The following is a 16342-nucleotide window of genomic DNA, read 5'->3' on the forward strand; positions in this document are numbered from 1 at the left end:
GCGCAGTCCCCGAGTTTCCTTCAACCTTATGATCTACTTGAAGCCAAAACATCATAAATGAGAGATTCAGCTGGGTTGCAGGTGTGTCTCTTGCAGAACCTAATTTGTCTGCAAATCAGTTTATCCCTGATTCTTTTTTCCTGCTGTTTCAGTGTCAGCCCCAAACACCATTCGGGTAACGTTATTTTGCGCGCCGTCTCAATGTTCGTCTGCGGACATTCGAAAGCGACGCCTTAGACAGGCAAACTTGATTAATTCGTGGTTATCCAATCTTTCCTAATGAAGTCTAATAAACCATCTCCAAAGAAGAACTGTTTTGTTAATAACTGACGACCTTCTGATTAATTGCGCGCCGCATACTGGTGCAATGGTGGTGGATTCTGTCAAGACTTACGTTTGTCACAGTTGCCCTTCACACAGAAGAGAGCTTGTTCCGGATGACTTCCATTCCGCATTAATCGCCTACTCGTCGGGGTTTACATCACATGTTCTGCCAATATCACGCTATTGTAAACCCAGCACAATTAATGAGCGACACCGGGCGCAGACTGACTAAATGGTCGGGTAAATTGCGAGACACCTTCGGCAAACCTGTGCCAGTAATTCTGTTTTGGCTACAGCGACTTCACTGCCAGAACAGGGAATTATGTTTCACTCTCCATAAGAATGGTGGAACCCTCCGACAATCCACGACCGTTTTCGCCCTTCTTCGGGCTGAACAGTTAGCGCATTCTCCGAGCTTCAGGAAACTTTATGTTCCACGTTGATTCAAACTGGACAGAGTTCACGAACTACACTCATTCGTACAGTAATCTGCTCATCTGAAAATAATAGACTGGTCTTAAATGTGCTCATAACTAAGTGATACCCGTCAAATCATATCATATCTCTACCAAACACATCCTCGTGATAAGAGTTGGAACGTCCTCAGAAAAAGATTCATTTTGAGTACGATTTGATCTGCACGGTCAACCGCTACATCATCATTATCGACAAATAACTGCCACATAACCATAAAAGAAGGGGACCCCAGTGGTCAGTAAAAAGAAACCAAATCACGCAACCACAAGGAACTAATAATAGATGAAAGCTTTGTGACAAGGGTCGTTTGTCCTTCGAGAAAAGTATCAAGAACGAGGCATCTACGTCTTTAGATGGTCTGATGTTAGAGTAAAATCTTATCAGCCGCGTTGATCCCACACCCTTCGAGAGAGACAAGAATGACAACGTTGGAACGTGTTACCACTACTCCACCAGTGAACGCTGGGTACATCTGAACACGCTTGTGTTCAGTGTGCGCTGGTGGTGGAGTAGCGATAACACGCTCAACACCCATGTCAGATATCCGGGGTTCCAATGACCAAGGATACTTAGTGTTGATGAAGGCGAAACTTGAGTTCGGTGATCCTTAGCTTTGGAGTTTTACAAATCACGCAACCACAAGGAACTAATAATGGACCGATCAGGAGCCATCTATTGTAAGGTGATGACTTGCACACAGAATCGCACGACATCTTGACTGGTCCATAGCATGCAGTCTCATTGCCACGGTTTTTACTTTGCGCAATTGCTATGCCCCTAAATGACTCAAAAGGAATTTTGAAATGCGCCTAGATGAATCTAAGTATGCTTCAACGCTTATTTACAATATCCTTTGGCTGAACAGCTCTCGGACATTCAACCTAGCTTCGTGCCATCTCCAAACTTCTATCGGATGGTGCGGAACTTTTTTAACGCGAAAAAGCAGTCCTATTTGAATTTCCATCAATCGAGAAGTATCTGTTGGTCGTGGCTTGTTGCCATACCCTAACTCAGATTATTTACCGGCATTCAGAGTATCTACTTCATTTTTGGTCATGTATTAAATCTCGATGATAGCGTTGATAAAACCAAGTTCCAAATTGGCTTATGAGGTGTACAATTGCCGTAGAGCAACATGCATTCAAGGGACCACTTCTGAGGCCAAGCAGTTGCACACCCCTCCAAATAAGAGTTCACACGCGCAGATTTATCTAATGAATTTACCGATTTACTTAATTGGTGATGAAATCGACAGATAATGATGGACTAATTCGCGAAATTCCCCTTGTAACTGGCATCACACTCAATGTCGTCCTTCAAACTCTAAGACGAATTCAGACTAAGTCGTCGGAGCATTATCTCACCCGTGCAGCCAGCTACTGAGGCACACCGCATGGAATGACGCCTTCCAAATTGCATGGTCAGATGAATGAGTAGAAGTGAGCTGGTCTCATGATGAGTAGTCGGTCAGTCTGGCTACTCAATAAAGTAACAAATTCAGCATATCTCTGGCTGGAATATTACCCAGATCGTCTCTGTAACCAGCCCAGATCAACAGACTAATAGCGAATTAGCTAAAAACTCAGTTTTTTCATTTCTGTCACTGACAAAGCTCTTCCAAAACCTACTGCTCAGATCTTTCCCTTGTCGACCTGGAATATGTAAATTACAATGTTCTCATTTCCCAAAAGGAACAGAGTGCAAGCGTTGATAGGAAAGCTGACCAAAGTAACAAATTCAGCGTATCTCTAGCTGGAATTCACCCAGATCGTCTCTGTAACCAGCTCGGATCAACAGACTAACTGCGAATAAGCTGAAAACTCAGTTTTTGTTCATTTTTGTCACTGACGAGGCTCTTCCAAAACCTACTGTTCAGATCTTAACATGAAAACTAAGCACCGAAAGGGCATCACAGCTGAAAGATAATCATTTCGCGTCCACAAAGTGCCAGGTCAACCTGTGCAATGTACAACTTTTGAAAATATCGTTAGAGATTGAAGGAGTAACCCTGGAGATTGTGAACTACCATACGTATCCCGGACGTTGCGCTAGTTCTGACGGTAGTTTGACAGGCGAAGTCAACGCACGAAACTCAAAGGCCGAATCCGCGTCTGCGGAATCAGAAAGACACATCACTCTGTCCCAAATGCCGTGTTTATCCCACTGCAGCGCTGGCTGCAAAAAGTGCCAGGTCAACCTGTGCAAAGAGTAACGCTGGAGGTCATGAATACCATACGTATCCCAGACATTGCATTAGTTCTGACGGTAGTGTGGCAGACGAAGTCAACGCACGAAATTCAAAGACCGAAACCGCGTCTGCGGAATCAAAAAGACACATCACTCTGTCCCAAATGCCGTGTTTATCCCACTGCAGCGCTGGCTGCACTGTTGTACGGCTGGGAAACTGAGCAACTTCCGGCGAGGGATCTAAAACATCTTCCGGGTCTTCGGTCAGTGACGTCTTAGAAGTATAAGCAGAATTGCGTGCAACCAGCAGAAGGCACTTCCCCCAAAGAATGCATCCAGCATTGCAACTAGGCCGGGTTACCACCAGCCGAGGCAAGCACTGTGTTCCATGCCTAATTTTAATTGGTTTAGACCTAACGGTGGACGGAATTTGACAAGTTCGAAAAGTTTGGGTGCTCTTGGTGCCGTTGGACTTCCGGTGTGGGGTCCTCGTGTCCCTCCCTGAGACACTGAAGGATAAGGCTGCTGGCCGACGCCGTCTGCTGGAGGTATAGGCACCTCGGATACTTGCGGTTGGCGAGACGTAGGTCTTCCTCCCTGCCTCTTATTTTCATTTTATTTGGTTAAATCGACATGGCTGTATGGCAGTGAGGCACCAATGATCTCGCCGGATATTTTCGTAACTGATGATCATTACAAGTCTTGTCTAAAGGGAAGTTGTTATTGGACCACCGAGTTCAAAACAAATCGATCCATTCTAGTGAGCAGCAGTCACACCACCAGCCGAGGAAGCGCTGTGTTCCGTGCCTAATTTTAATTGGTTTAAACCCGGATGTGGACAGAATTTGACAAGTTTGAAAGGCTTCGAAAAGTTTGGGTGCTGGCCGACGCTGTTTGCTGGAGGTGTAGGCACCTCGGATACTTGCGGTTGGCGAGAGGTAGGTCTTCCTCCCTGCCTCTTATTTTCATTATAAGGTTTTCTTTGGTTAAATCGACATAGCTGTGCGGCAGTGAGGCACCAATGTTCTCACAGGATACTTTCGTAAATGATGCTCACGACAAGCTTTGCCTAAAGAGAATTTGTTATTGGACCACCGAGTTCAAAATAAATCGATCCATTCTAGTGAGCAGCAGTCAGAAAGTCCACACACCGTATTCACATTGTGATTGTTGGTTGTACTTTTGCAGTCAGACCGTACAACGCTCTGCATCCGCTCTATAGGCTGTCCGCCGATAAAAACCGTTCTCTAAGATGGGTTAATGGTGGAAAGCGGTTCTGTCTGATAGACGTGACAAGGTTCAACTGCAGTTCAAGTGAGTACAGCTCATCACCTAGTGCTCACCTGGCCGTTCCAGTAAGTACACGCGGTAGCCAGTTAACACTCGCTATACTACGGCAACCTGGGTGATTAGGCGGTTGAATGCTTTTTCCTCTCTTCAGTTTGGAAGAGCTGAGATTCATTGCCGTCACTTTTGTACCATAGGCACACTGGTTCCAAATGCTACAGTTTCGATCATTGGGAAGTGGGACAATGTGGGACATACAGCCTTGGAGGCGATGGAACGATTAGTTATTTCGGGAACTGGGTAGCTGCGTTACGCCAAGGACAACCCGAACGGGTGAATACTGTTCGTGTCTTGATGATTCTTGCATAGGCTCTTTCTGACACAATGCAGTCACGGCTTGGGCGATTGCATAGACAAGCAAGCCTATCGACTTAATCAAGTCCCTCATTCTAAAGCGTCAGTGGAGAGTCCTGAAGTAAGACTTTGAACTTTGAAGGTGCAAACTACATAACGAAACAGTAGGCCACTTGGGACAGACATTTCATTAAAAGAACACTGTGCGGGTATTGCACATAGCAGCGTGTTCGGTTTCCGAATCGGAAAGGAAGCGGGCTGATATGCCATCTCATCGTAGGGACTTCTGTTGAATAGGACGCTCCCACCTGATTCTGCACTGTGACTTTTATAAAGCTTCTACTATCATTACAGAAAATGAGCTTAGAATGCGCTCTGCAGTCAAGACAATACAAATGCCGTCTTTGGGGAACCAGTTGCGGTTCGCCAATTACGATACAACGGAATGTTGCATCACTGTGTTGTCAAACGATCCATTATTCCGCAATGCGATTTTAAAATCTTCACAAAATTATCCCGCTGTGTCTGCGTAGTCAAATTTAACAGACTTTGGCAAAATCAGTCCTTGATAAATTTTGTGTTCATTCAAACATTACACCCACCGTGACTAGGATTTATCCCAAAAAAGCAAAAATCGATTCGCCTATGCGACCAGCGAGGCATCACTCTTGAACACTGATGTTTGGTCGTCGGTAGTTATACTGCTGGCAATAGATGTGATGAAGGCAAATGGTGGAACTATCTAGCCACCTAGCCATCCATCCATTAATGTCATTGAAGGCAGAATGCTGATTGCCACTTGCCAGAACCATGTGGAAATAAGTTTCCGCTAAGTGAGTGCTATCCACTCTGATGGTGGTTGCAATGTCTGCCATGCTGCTCAAGGAAGCACGAGGTCTGAGACACTGCCAGTTTGCCAAAGTCTATCGAGGAGCAATCCAGATACCGGGGTTCGGTTCGAACGACGGACCTTCTGTGCGGTAAGTTTCTCGTGTTTTTTTCTTCGGTGAATAAACCGCTGAGATACTGAATAACATATTGCAAGACTGCATGACTTTTAACAGTGGCGAGATTTCCATTTGGTTCAGTAGCGTTTGCACTGGTTGTCAGCATTTTCTAAGTTAACACACACACACACGGTGTAGTACTGGACTAAAATTAGGCTAAATGCACAATCCCACTCATTTGCATACGGATTTTTGGTTTTCATGGGAGAATGAAACGAATCTCTCGTTTTTTGATGTTCTCTTTAAATCTGGGTACAACTAGAACATAAGTTTGAATGAAACTCAGACAATGCACCCAGCTGATGAGTCTCGAGAAGGCTGAAATCGATCGTGGGCTGTCGAAGAGTATTCAGCCACTTTATGAGTAGTGTGCTGTGTTTATTCAATTTACGACTCTGTTTTAAATAGGAGCACTTGGAAGATATTTATAAATATATTATGGATAGCCAGTTTTTCCAGTGATGGAGTGGTTAAGACCTACACCTTATGAGTGCTGTGTTTATTCAATTTACGACTCTGTTTTAAATAGGAGCACTTGGAAGATATTTATAAATATATTATGGATAGCCACTTTTCCAGTGATGGAGTGGTTAAGACCTAGTTACCGCCAAACTGGCTACGTCAGTTTGGAATGTCTCCCATTCATTCATTTCATTACCTTTGGTTTAGGGTTCTGTTGTTCTGCTATTATAAGACCGTTTTGCTGCCTACAGAATGTTTCATTTTCCAATATTTCTAATAACCTTTTCCGAACCTTATAAAATAGCGCGTCGATGGATATCAACCCAACATGAAAAAGCAGTCTCTTAGTTCGAGCTAAATTCTAATGCCTAAAAAGTGGAAATAACTTATTTTATTTTGAACAACTTCAGTGTCGGAAACCCAGCATATTTTGTGTTGTGTTTATTTTCGGCGAACGAACATGAACTTAATCCAGGTTGTCAAACCGCGCGCGCCAAAATCGATTTGAATGTGTTCCATCATGAGCAGTCTACCGTTCGACTCTGTGGCATGAATGAGATCGGCCGATTAATCATTCCCACGAGTTCGTGCTTAAAACGTTTATGGTCGGCATTTGAGAAGAGTGGTGAAAGACTTCCAAAGTGGGTAATGATGATGATGATGGCCTCGTTTCAGGCGAGTACACGCAACCAGCAAAGCATGGTTGTCAGTCCGTCATGGTCGAAAAACCGTTCGGACAATAAGTTACCGAATAAACTTTTGAAACCGAATGTTCTCCATCGGAAAATTAGGTGAGTTTATTCACCGTGTTATACGTTTGTAGGATACATGTGATTATTGTGTTGCAAGGATACCTGATTCCATGACAGGGCACCTGGTCACTGGTTTAGTCTGGCTACTGGTCAACCTCTCTATGATCGATGGACTGTGGAACGACAGTAGCGGTTTTTGTTTTAGGAGTAACTATTTAGTTGAACTAAATTACAGAAGACCAGACGACAGCAAGATTCAGTCCACTCATAGGACTACGGTGTTGGACGCAGTGGTTCGGACCTCACCGTGATGAGGAAAACAGTAATCCCTCAACAGAGCCAACCACATTTGTAATGCACTACTCATAAGGTTGCTGAAAATTGTTGGACAGCCCATGACCTGTTTCGCCCTTCTTGGGGCTCATCAGGTAGGCGCAGTCCCCGAGTTTCCGTCAACCTTATGTTCTACTTGAAAGCAAATTGCGCGAAATTAGAGAAATATTCTCCTTTGCAAACAAATTTGGCTTTGCGATAAACCTACCTCGAACCAAGATGAATCTTTCGGTTGTGATGTTTCCAGGCTGGGTTCCAGGTGAGCCTCTCGCAAAACCAAATTTGTTTGCAAATGAGTCTGGTTCGATTACTTCGTACGATTTGGTTTCAAGTAGGACATAAGGTTGATGGAAACTCGGGGACTGCGCTCACCTGATGAGCTCCAAGTAGGGTGACATCAGTGGTGGGCTGTCAATGAATTTTCAACAACCTTATGAGTAGTGCATTACAAATATATCGAATATCGTAGAGGCTGAACCAGGAGGTGGCCTGGTGCAGTACATTCAGTTGCCTGGAGACATCACAACCCGATAGATTGGCTGGGTTCCAATTGAGCCAAACATATATTTACGAGATCTGGTTTAACTTAAGGAGTAACTCAGTTATTGTGAGCCTGACAATGGAAACCTTTTTGATTTTGGAGTGAAGCGGTCGCCTTTTATCACAGTCGCCCCCAAGGGACCAAAGTACAATGTTGCGCATTAGCTTGTTCCTCACTGCTCATTATAAAACTTTATGATTTTATTAGTAGTGGGTCATCATCTCGAATTGGACATCAGGGGAAATTTTTCTCATTGTCAAGGACACATCACGGAAGTGAGGCCCAAGAATACACCCTAAATCCTCGGATGATTGATATACCCTTTTCCTGGAGCTCACTCCCGGCGATCAGAGGTGGTCAGCGCAATAGTTAGGCAAGAAATCTGGTTTCAAGTATGTGAAATATGAGTCTTATTAGAGATTTAGATCATTCCGTTGCGTTACTTCCGTTTTTCGGAAGGTTGCTTTTCGTGCTTCTGGGCAGTTTCATGGGATGCAAGATATTTCTTGAGGTTTCCGTCTTGTTGAACTGCCTTTGAAGACAGGCAGATACCGAAGTCACACTTTTCCCTGGCTGATGGTGTGTATCTACGTAACTAACTTGTTTACGTGGCTGTAAAGATGTAACTTGCACAATACTGGCTTAGCGATGTTGTGGAATTTAGGCAGCTCGGGTGTGCTGTTTGGTTGTTGGTCTGTTCGCCAAATGGGTGACCCACTCAACCGTGCACTGATGATGTCACCTCGATTGGTGATGAACCGTTTGCAATCCAACTGCCAAGCTCGGCGAACAGACCAGCAACCAAACAATACTGGCTAGTGATCTCTAGAGGACCGGAGACATTCATCATACATCGTAAGATTCACTTTTCTTTCATTCATTCATTATCAGAACCTGCCGAGATTCAGTGACCGCCTGTCAGAACCATTCTGCTGTTCGCCAGCCAACTCTTTACGACTCAGCCTACAAGAGAGTTACTAACACTGGTATGGTCCAGATGAATCAAAACGACTTTTTTCAGGTTAAAAGGGAAATCGATTGCGCCATTTGAATCAACAGCCAGATGACAAATCCCCTCTGCCAGCGTGTTTCTGGTTGTTTGCTGTGGAATTCTTTTTGCACAGATCTTGCCCCCTTCCTGAGTTGTGATCACAGTCAAGTTGGACAATAGTTGCCAGGTTTGGAACCATTTGGATCTGAAGAGGTCCCTTACGTTCGACTTGCCAATCCGACTGGAGGGCTCTTAGGTGCAAAACCTCTACGAAATGAGTAAAACTTCCTACGACAAAATGTGGCATTCCGTCGCGTATGAACAGTTCTCCTCCCATCCTGTTGTGAATTTTCTGGTGAGTCCGCATCAGAAGGGGACTCAGCGGACTCGATTTTCGCTCTTGTTAGAGCTCATTAGCAGTGCTCATTCTTGGCCGTGGCGGAATTCGAACTCCAGCAGATGCGAGTCGAGTGTCTTAACGACACTCTATCAGCGCATGCTTGATGCGCCTGGACTGTCCCCTTCCAAATGGGAAAGATGTTTACGCTTTGGTCTGTCCGACGTCTCGAACGATAACCGTCCTGATTACGTCGACCGACAATCTGTCTATCAGGACTTCCCAGTCAGGTAGCACCACGGGATGCCTGCTGGCTAGTTCTCGATCAGTTGCAAGTGAGCGCAATTTCAGTTCTTCCCCCTTTGGCGTGGGTTCACCGGAATAACTGCGCCAGGACAGGCAGACGTTTGAAATGCGAGTGACGGTATCCCAGCCCTCAAGTTTCCCTCGGGTGGCATGGCAGTTAGGCACCGAAAGGGCGCTATAGCTAAACGGGGTTTTTTGGTGACTCTCGGAAGCGAACCGATAAGAAACATTACATGTCATGCAGAAAGTTCACTGTATCGATTGAACAGTAAAGAATAAGTGAACCGGGTTTGAAGCGGTGCTGCATTTATACCGTATCTCTGACAGCAAATGAGTAATCGGTCCTTAATGAATTCGCATACATCTCTTCGGGCACCAACTTCAAGAGCTACTATACTTTAAAGAATGCTACCAATCCTGTCTACCGTTTCAGCCAACTCGGATACTGTTCAGCTGTAACACCCCATCCGGTGCCTAACTGCCATGCCACCCGAAGGAAGCACGAGGGCTGGGATACTGCCAGGTTGCCTAAGCCTAGTCAGAGGAAGTCGAGAGGCAAATGTCGGGTTAGAACCACGGACCTTCCGGTCAGTAAATCCGCGCTCTAACCACTTGGGCCATCTCGCCTCCAATCGGATACTGTTTCATAGCTTATCCGACCAGATGGAATTACGGTGAACCGCAAGAACGGTTTCCACAGCAGTAATGTCATAATTTACAGACAAATTTGTACGGAGGTTTACGAAAATACGCATTACAAAGCTCGTTTAGAAGGTGGCTGTCAGACTTGGGGGAACGGAACAACCATTGGTTTGTTGTCTCAACACATTCATTCATTATGGAAAACTCGGAGCGTATCCAAGTGACCTTCAGGATTGACTTTAAAAGTTCAGAACCCCACCTATGCAACAGAAAAACTCACTCAAATTGTTTGCCGCATGCAGATATTTCACGTCGGTAGTTGACTATGGTCTATTTCCCATCATATAAGGCACGCTTTCCGATATCCAAACACTGGGTATACAATCGATAAAAATGGGCAAGTGAACAAAATTCCACGCTCGCAAAATAGCTTTGAGCGAAATGAGTGCGGTCACCGTCTGATTTCTAGAAAAAAACAGTGTGCAGCATGGTGTACTTTTCCTTGAGTTTTAATCACTGTGATAAACATGGAATTAGCCTACTTACGCTGAGTTGCGCGTGATACCGTTTTTAAGGAGTTCCTCATAATCCGAAAAACACCTAACTGGAAGGGGCATCTTCCACGTTTGTTTCCACCATCAGCAACCAGTAAAAGCATACAGTTGTTTTTATGCCTTCGGAAGCTGAAATTAGATTTGATGAATAATTGATGACTACGCTTGGAAGAAACGCTCACCGTGGATTTTGCTTCATGTGATGTTCTTATGCGCCTCATCAAAATGACAAAAAAATTCATCAGTAATGCAAAGATTCCTTTTGAAGGTCATTCAAGTATTCATCTAATCGACGTTCTTTAAGAGGATATCATTGTAGTTGTACGCAACCTTACAGTCATTATTTTATTATTCCAAGTAAGTTTGAATTTTGAGGGAGAACTGGCTCAGTGGTTGGAGCGTGAATTTACTAACCGAAAGGTCCGTGGTTCGAATCCGACCTCCACCACTCGACTTCCCCTGTCTAGGCTTGGGCAACCTGGCATCAGTAATGCAAAGATTCTTTTTGAAGGTCATTCAAGTATTCATCTAATCGACGTTCTTTAAGAGGATATCATTGTAGTTGTACGCAACCTTACAGTCATTATTTTATTATTCCAAGTAAGTTTGAATTTTGAGGGAGAACTGGCTCAGTGGTTGGAGCGTGAATTTACTAACCGGAAGGTCCGTGGTTCGAACCCGACCTCTGTATCTCGACTTCTAGGCTTGGACAACCAGGTAATATCCAAGCCTTCGTGGTTCCCTCTAGTAACACGACCGCTAGGCACCGAAAGGGTGTTGCAGCTGAACGAATAAAAGTTTTAATTTGGTACCATAACACCTGAAAGCAGTGCAACCAAGCAGAATAATTCTATTGAAGTTATAGAAGCTAAAACAGCGCTTCATCCGACTCGAGCTAAATAGGCCTAAAGGGATTCTACCTCCATATTGTAGTAACAATTCTTGAACGAACGTTTACTTACCTAGACGGCCAATCCTTCTACGATGAACCAGAGTGCAACGAAGTTTTTTCACTCCAATTAGGATGAGTCCACTTTTTCATAAAGGAAACTACTCACAAGGTTGCTGACCACTTTTCGACAGCAACCTTGTGAGTAGTTTCCTTTATGAAAAAGTGGACTCATCCTAATTGGAGTGAAAAAACTTCGTTGCACTCTGGTTCATCGTAGAAGGATTGGCCGTCTAGGTAAGTAAACGTTCGTTCAAGAATTGTTACTACAATATGGAGGTAGAATCCCTTTAGGCCTATTTAGCTCGAGTCGGATGAAGCGCTGTTTTAGCTTCTATAACTTCAATAGAATTATTCTGCTTGGTTGCACTGCTTTCAGGTGTTATGGTACCAAATTAAAACTTTTATTCGTTCCCAACTGAGTGTGAAAACCAAATTGATTTGTAAATGAGTTTATTTCTCGAAAACAAGTCCACTTTATTTGGTCATGTCTCTACAAATAGGATGGGATTCGACTAGACGGATAAGTCGAGATGCGAAAAAGTTTGGAAATTGCTTGGGAGTGAGTGTGAATGATGAGAACGTTAAAATCAACTTGGCCGGTTACTTGGATACACGTTTGGGGCTTGGAGATTGCGTCACATTCACCGGTTGCGTGGATGAACCATTGTCATTTACGACTTGGTAAGCTCAATGACATACCTTTCCGCAGGAAGTGCTCCTTTCACCGTACCTAATCACGTCGCAACGACTTTTTAACCAATTTATTGACTAATCAATAGATTATTTTTCCCGATTTGGTCAGTTGAAGTGCTCCGATTCACCCATAGTACACTGCCGTGTCTAATCGTTGAACCATCTCAAAACACCGGTGCCAAACCACAGTTTCATCATCACATAAAGTACACCATCGCGGTCAGGTGGTCTGTGCGCCACATTTTCTCTCATTCACACCGATCGAGAGGATTCTTTCTGACAGCTAACCTTTTTGCTACGGTGCGTGTACCTAATCGGACAAATCGTACCGATGAGTCATCCAAACCGTGGTACTACTACCTGGGGTACATCATTAACGATTTACGGATAAGTAATTAAATGGTGCCGTAAGAGGATGTTAACCCTCGAAACACTGAGTTTTGTTCGACAAAATGCGAAAGAACAGAAACCAGAGGTTTTCGTACGAGGTGAGATCAACAGATGTAGTACCACGACTTATTTACGCACCTGTATGAATGTTCTACGCACAAGTGAAGTTCTGCTGGAGCAGAAGCAGCTAGACGTTTTGAGGCGTTTCACTGCTCCAAATCTTTCACCCTGACTTTGGACTAGTTTGTCCTTGTTGATGTTGTGCATTTTCGATTGTACGTACGCAGTATTCCCCTGAAGAAGCCACAAATGCGCTGCACTCAGGCCAAGATTCAGTGTGAATTCCTCGGAAGAGAGACAAGGGGGAGTGCTGCCATACCGCCGTCGTCTTCTCTTAGGGAAGTATACTAAAAGCCCCGGTTTCGGTCGCCGTCATATATGGAGATTTTTTTTTCAAAAAAAATCATCAGGGTAGTTTATGCAAATGAGTCATTGTGGGCCATCAGCTGTTCCACGATGTAGCAGTGGGCGCTATCGTGCTCAAAAATGTTTACAGGTTAGAATCAGTACTACGTCTGATAGCAATAATCAGTGAAATTGAGCACCGAATTTTCAGGTGAAAAAACAAACAAACAAGAAAGCGCATCAGAGATCATAGGGATTCCGTTGTGTGAAATCAGTCAGCTGGAAATCTTTTTACACCGCGAATTTGTGTGTTTTGAGTGCTAGCAAAGTGGTCATTCACAAGAATTAAATTAAACTTTGCCGGATTCTCGTCTTGGGGGGTCTCGAGCTGGAAATTTTGAATGTGACTGGAAAGTTTGTGCTCTATCGGTTTGGATCTAAAGTGAAGAAAGGCGCAAATTCCTGGATACTAGTTTTTTAACCTGTATATCTTCGGTAGCAACGTGTGAGAGATATTTCGCAACTCATGAAGGAGATAGCTTATCATCTCTAGTCGCGATAAAATTGGTTTGCCGGTCTGACAGAAGTCTGTGTTCGAAGGCACTCCTGCTAAGTGAGCCCGGCCTGGCTGGACGTAACATTGAGCTGCTCGGTATTACGTACGACGACCGTCGAACCTAGCAGCCAAGTAAATGGCGCAGTTTAACAAGGTTTACGTGGAAGGCAGCCACCTAGGTGGCATTTCAATCAAATTTCCGAACGAAATATCCACGCTGACCACCAGTAATCATTGCAACTCACCTTGAGTGAGTAAAATCTACAGAAAACACATCCAATCGATATCAGGTCATCCCCATCCCAAACACGCTGGTTATTCTACCTTATGATTCCAAGAGGAGCACTGGAGGTAGTGAGCAATTTTGCCATACCTCAGTAGTTGTACTAAATGTGATGGAAGAGTGTCCGACGAAGACAATACACGAAGCCCAAAGGCCCGAACAACTCTTGCTGATTTGCCTCGCTTGTGGCGTCAAAAAAGAATAACGCAGGATCTCATGTATCGTTGCGAGACATGATCTCTTCGGACAGATGATATCAGCCGACTGCAGGTTTTTTTTACCACCAGTGTCTCAGAAGTGTGCCGAGTGACTAAGCAACTGGAAAATGGGCATCCAGCTGTGTAACAGGTACATGAATCACGGAAAGCATTCAACACGATCATCAGTGGTGTTTCAATGGCCACTAGCCACGCATGACCGTCGTCTACGGAGCTGGGTGCTGTTCTCCATGGCTAAAACTGCGAGGTGGACAATGTGTGGCTCGACAGAAGGTATGAAAGAGATTGTGAAGAGTTCAGGTGTTGCAATAGGGCTTCAGTGCCCCGCTCCTTTTTGCATGGAGACATCTAACCCACGTCAATGGCGTTCGCGGTGTCAGTTCCCTTCCAGATTGTCTAATTGGACGTATGCGGGTGTAGGCGTGAGCTTGAGACAACCCTGTGATTATGGTGCGAATTTACTGACCTTAAGGTCCGGGCTTCGAATCTTGACTGCTCCTATATTGGTTTCGAAAGCCTGGCAACATCTTGGTCCTTGTGCTTCCTTCAGATGACATCGCAGCTAATCGCTAAAAACAGTGTTACATCTGAACACTTGTAGGCACCCCAGAATGGTTTCCGTGCACCAAGTCCCCCATCACCCACTGTATTTTTCACTTCAAAACTTTAAATAAAATTAAACGAATCTTTTATTTACAATGAAACCTTACTGTTAACACCGACTGTGCCATCTCTTTCTCTCTGATGATGATGATGGTGAATACCTCGTTGAAACTTGCTCAGTTCAGCGAATAACCTAAAAACGTTACAAACGACTGTTGTGTGTGGTCAGCTAACCGGGTCATTGCAATCAGTCTACCATTAAATGTGGCTCTAAGTATTGCGCTTCTGCCACATTAAAACACTTGGTAGGCAGCTCCTTTTTATTTCCACTACATCTTCCTAGTCCGTGCGACGACCCATCACCTAGCAACAGGGCGTATCAGTTTCGGATAATTGAATCTGCCTAAAAAAACTCTTCTTTAATCTTAGAACAGCTTATCATTGAACGCTGGTGAGAGAAGGCTGAAAAGGTCTATATGATAGATTTAAGCTCCGAAATGGACAAAGTTAAAACCAGAGAAAAAGCTCGAAATGAAAGGTATACACCATCGTTCACTCTGCTGGTGCCACGTATTGACTAAAGTGGATATTATTGATTGATTAAAAATCGACGTTTTGTGGTGAGAAATTCGTCAACCAATGGATCGATGACAAATCAATTCTGGGACAAATGATTCAAGAGCTTGCCGCAGGATAAGTGAGTAATGCTCAGACAAAAACAACACAGCGCGAAAATTCGATCATCTGGGCTACCAGAACAAAACCGAAGAATCCGGTGCTGATCCGGAAATAAGCGGAAATCTTTTATCTCAACCAACGGTGTTTAGTTTTTTCTGGGTATTTCTACAGGTGCTCATTTAAGGGGCTTTCACTCAGGTTCCACTGAACGCGAGACTCAAATGCAAACTTGAGTTGTCTTTTTCATGATATGTGCTACGTAATTTTTTTTTAAAAAAGCATCTCCTGATTTGAGTGGAACTCTTTTCTTGCCAAAAATTGAAACATGCGTGATCTACTCAATGTCGGAAGATTGAGATAGACAGACGCTGACGATCTCATTTCCGAACAGTCTAGAAGCATTCAAAAGCAATCCGTTTCACATGTATTCATTGGCTTGGTGGTCATACCTCCTGGGGTTCGTTGCAGTCGTACCTATGAATTTTTCGTTAACCTGCGTTAATCCCCCCTGTGCCGGTTGGAGCAGCACCATAATCAATCTTCCTTCCAGACGTGTGACAAGTGTATCACCACTATTCAGAGAACAAAAGCATTCAGCGCCCCATTCGCTCAGGCAAGCTGAGCTCACCTTAACATGGCTCATATTCTTTGTGTTTCACTCCCAAAGCCCCCTGGACGATTGGCGCCGTTTTATCACATTTGACAATTATACTTGTGAACAGTTTATCCAAACTGTCATGAAGATTAATGGGCCCATTTCACCACGTTCAGTCGAGCTTTGTAACTGGTTGTGTAGATTTCCAAGTTGAGATCAGCCAGACAAGGCAAGGTATTGTTTAACCGTCATTTGCAGTGTAAACATAAGTTGGAATCGAATGTTGTTTGTGACGGGTGTTTGGAGCTTCTCAAACTGAGGAAGGTCAGATCAGGGTTTATATATTCCTAGATTTCTCTCAGGCAAGCCGCCTTAGAGGGACCCCTGCAAAGGTGTCCTGGCACTTTTCACAATA

The 16342-nt window shown here is 44.2% G+C and overlaps 2 protein-coding genes across 2 annotated transcripts in view; one reads left to right on the forward strand and one right to left on the reverse strand.

Annotated features, from left to right (window-relative positions):
* Positions 1-5162, forward strand: part of T265_06338 (hypothetical protein) — a gene marked incomplete at both ends in the record, with an annotated part of 40295 nt that extends 35133 nt beyond the window's left edge. Inside the window, one exon of the mRNA XM_009171571.1 lies at positions 4984-5162. Coding sequence (XP_009169835.1) covers positions 4984-5162 — 179 coding nt within the window. The remainder of the gene's footprint in view (positions 1-4983) is intronic.
* T265_06339 (hypothetical protein) overlaps positions 1-16342 on the reverse strand; it is a gene marked incomplete at both ends in the record, with an annotated part of 60350 nt that overhangs the window by 40925 nt on the left and 3083 nt on the right. The gene's annotated exons all lie outside the window — the stretch shown is intronic.

Source organism: Opisthorchis viverrini, assembly GCF_000715545.1.
Source record: "Opisthorchis viverrini unplaced genomic scaffold opera_v5_125, whole genome shotgun sequence".
NCBI classification, from domain to species: Eukaryota; Metazoa; Platyhelminthes; class Trematoda; order Opisthorchiida; family Opisthorchiidae; genus Opisthorchis; species Opisthorchis viverrini.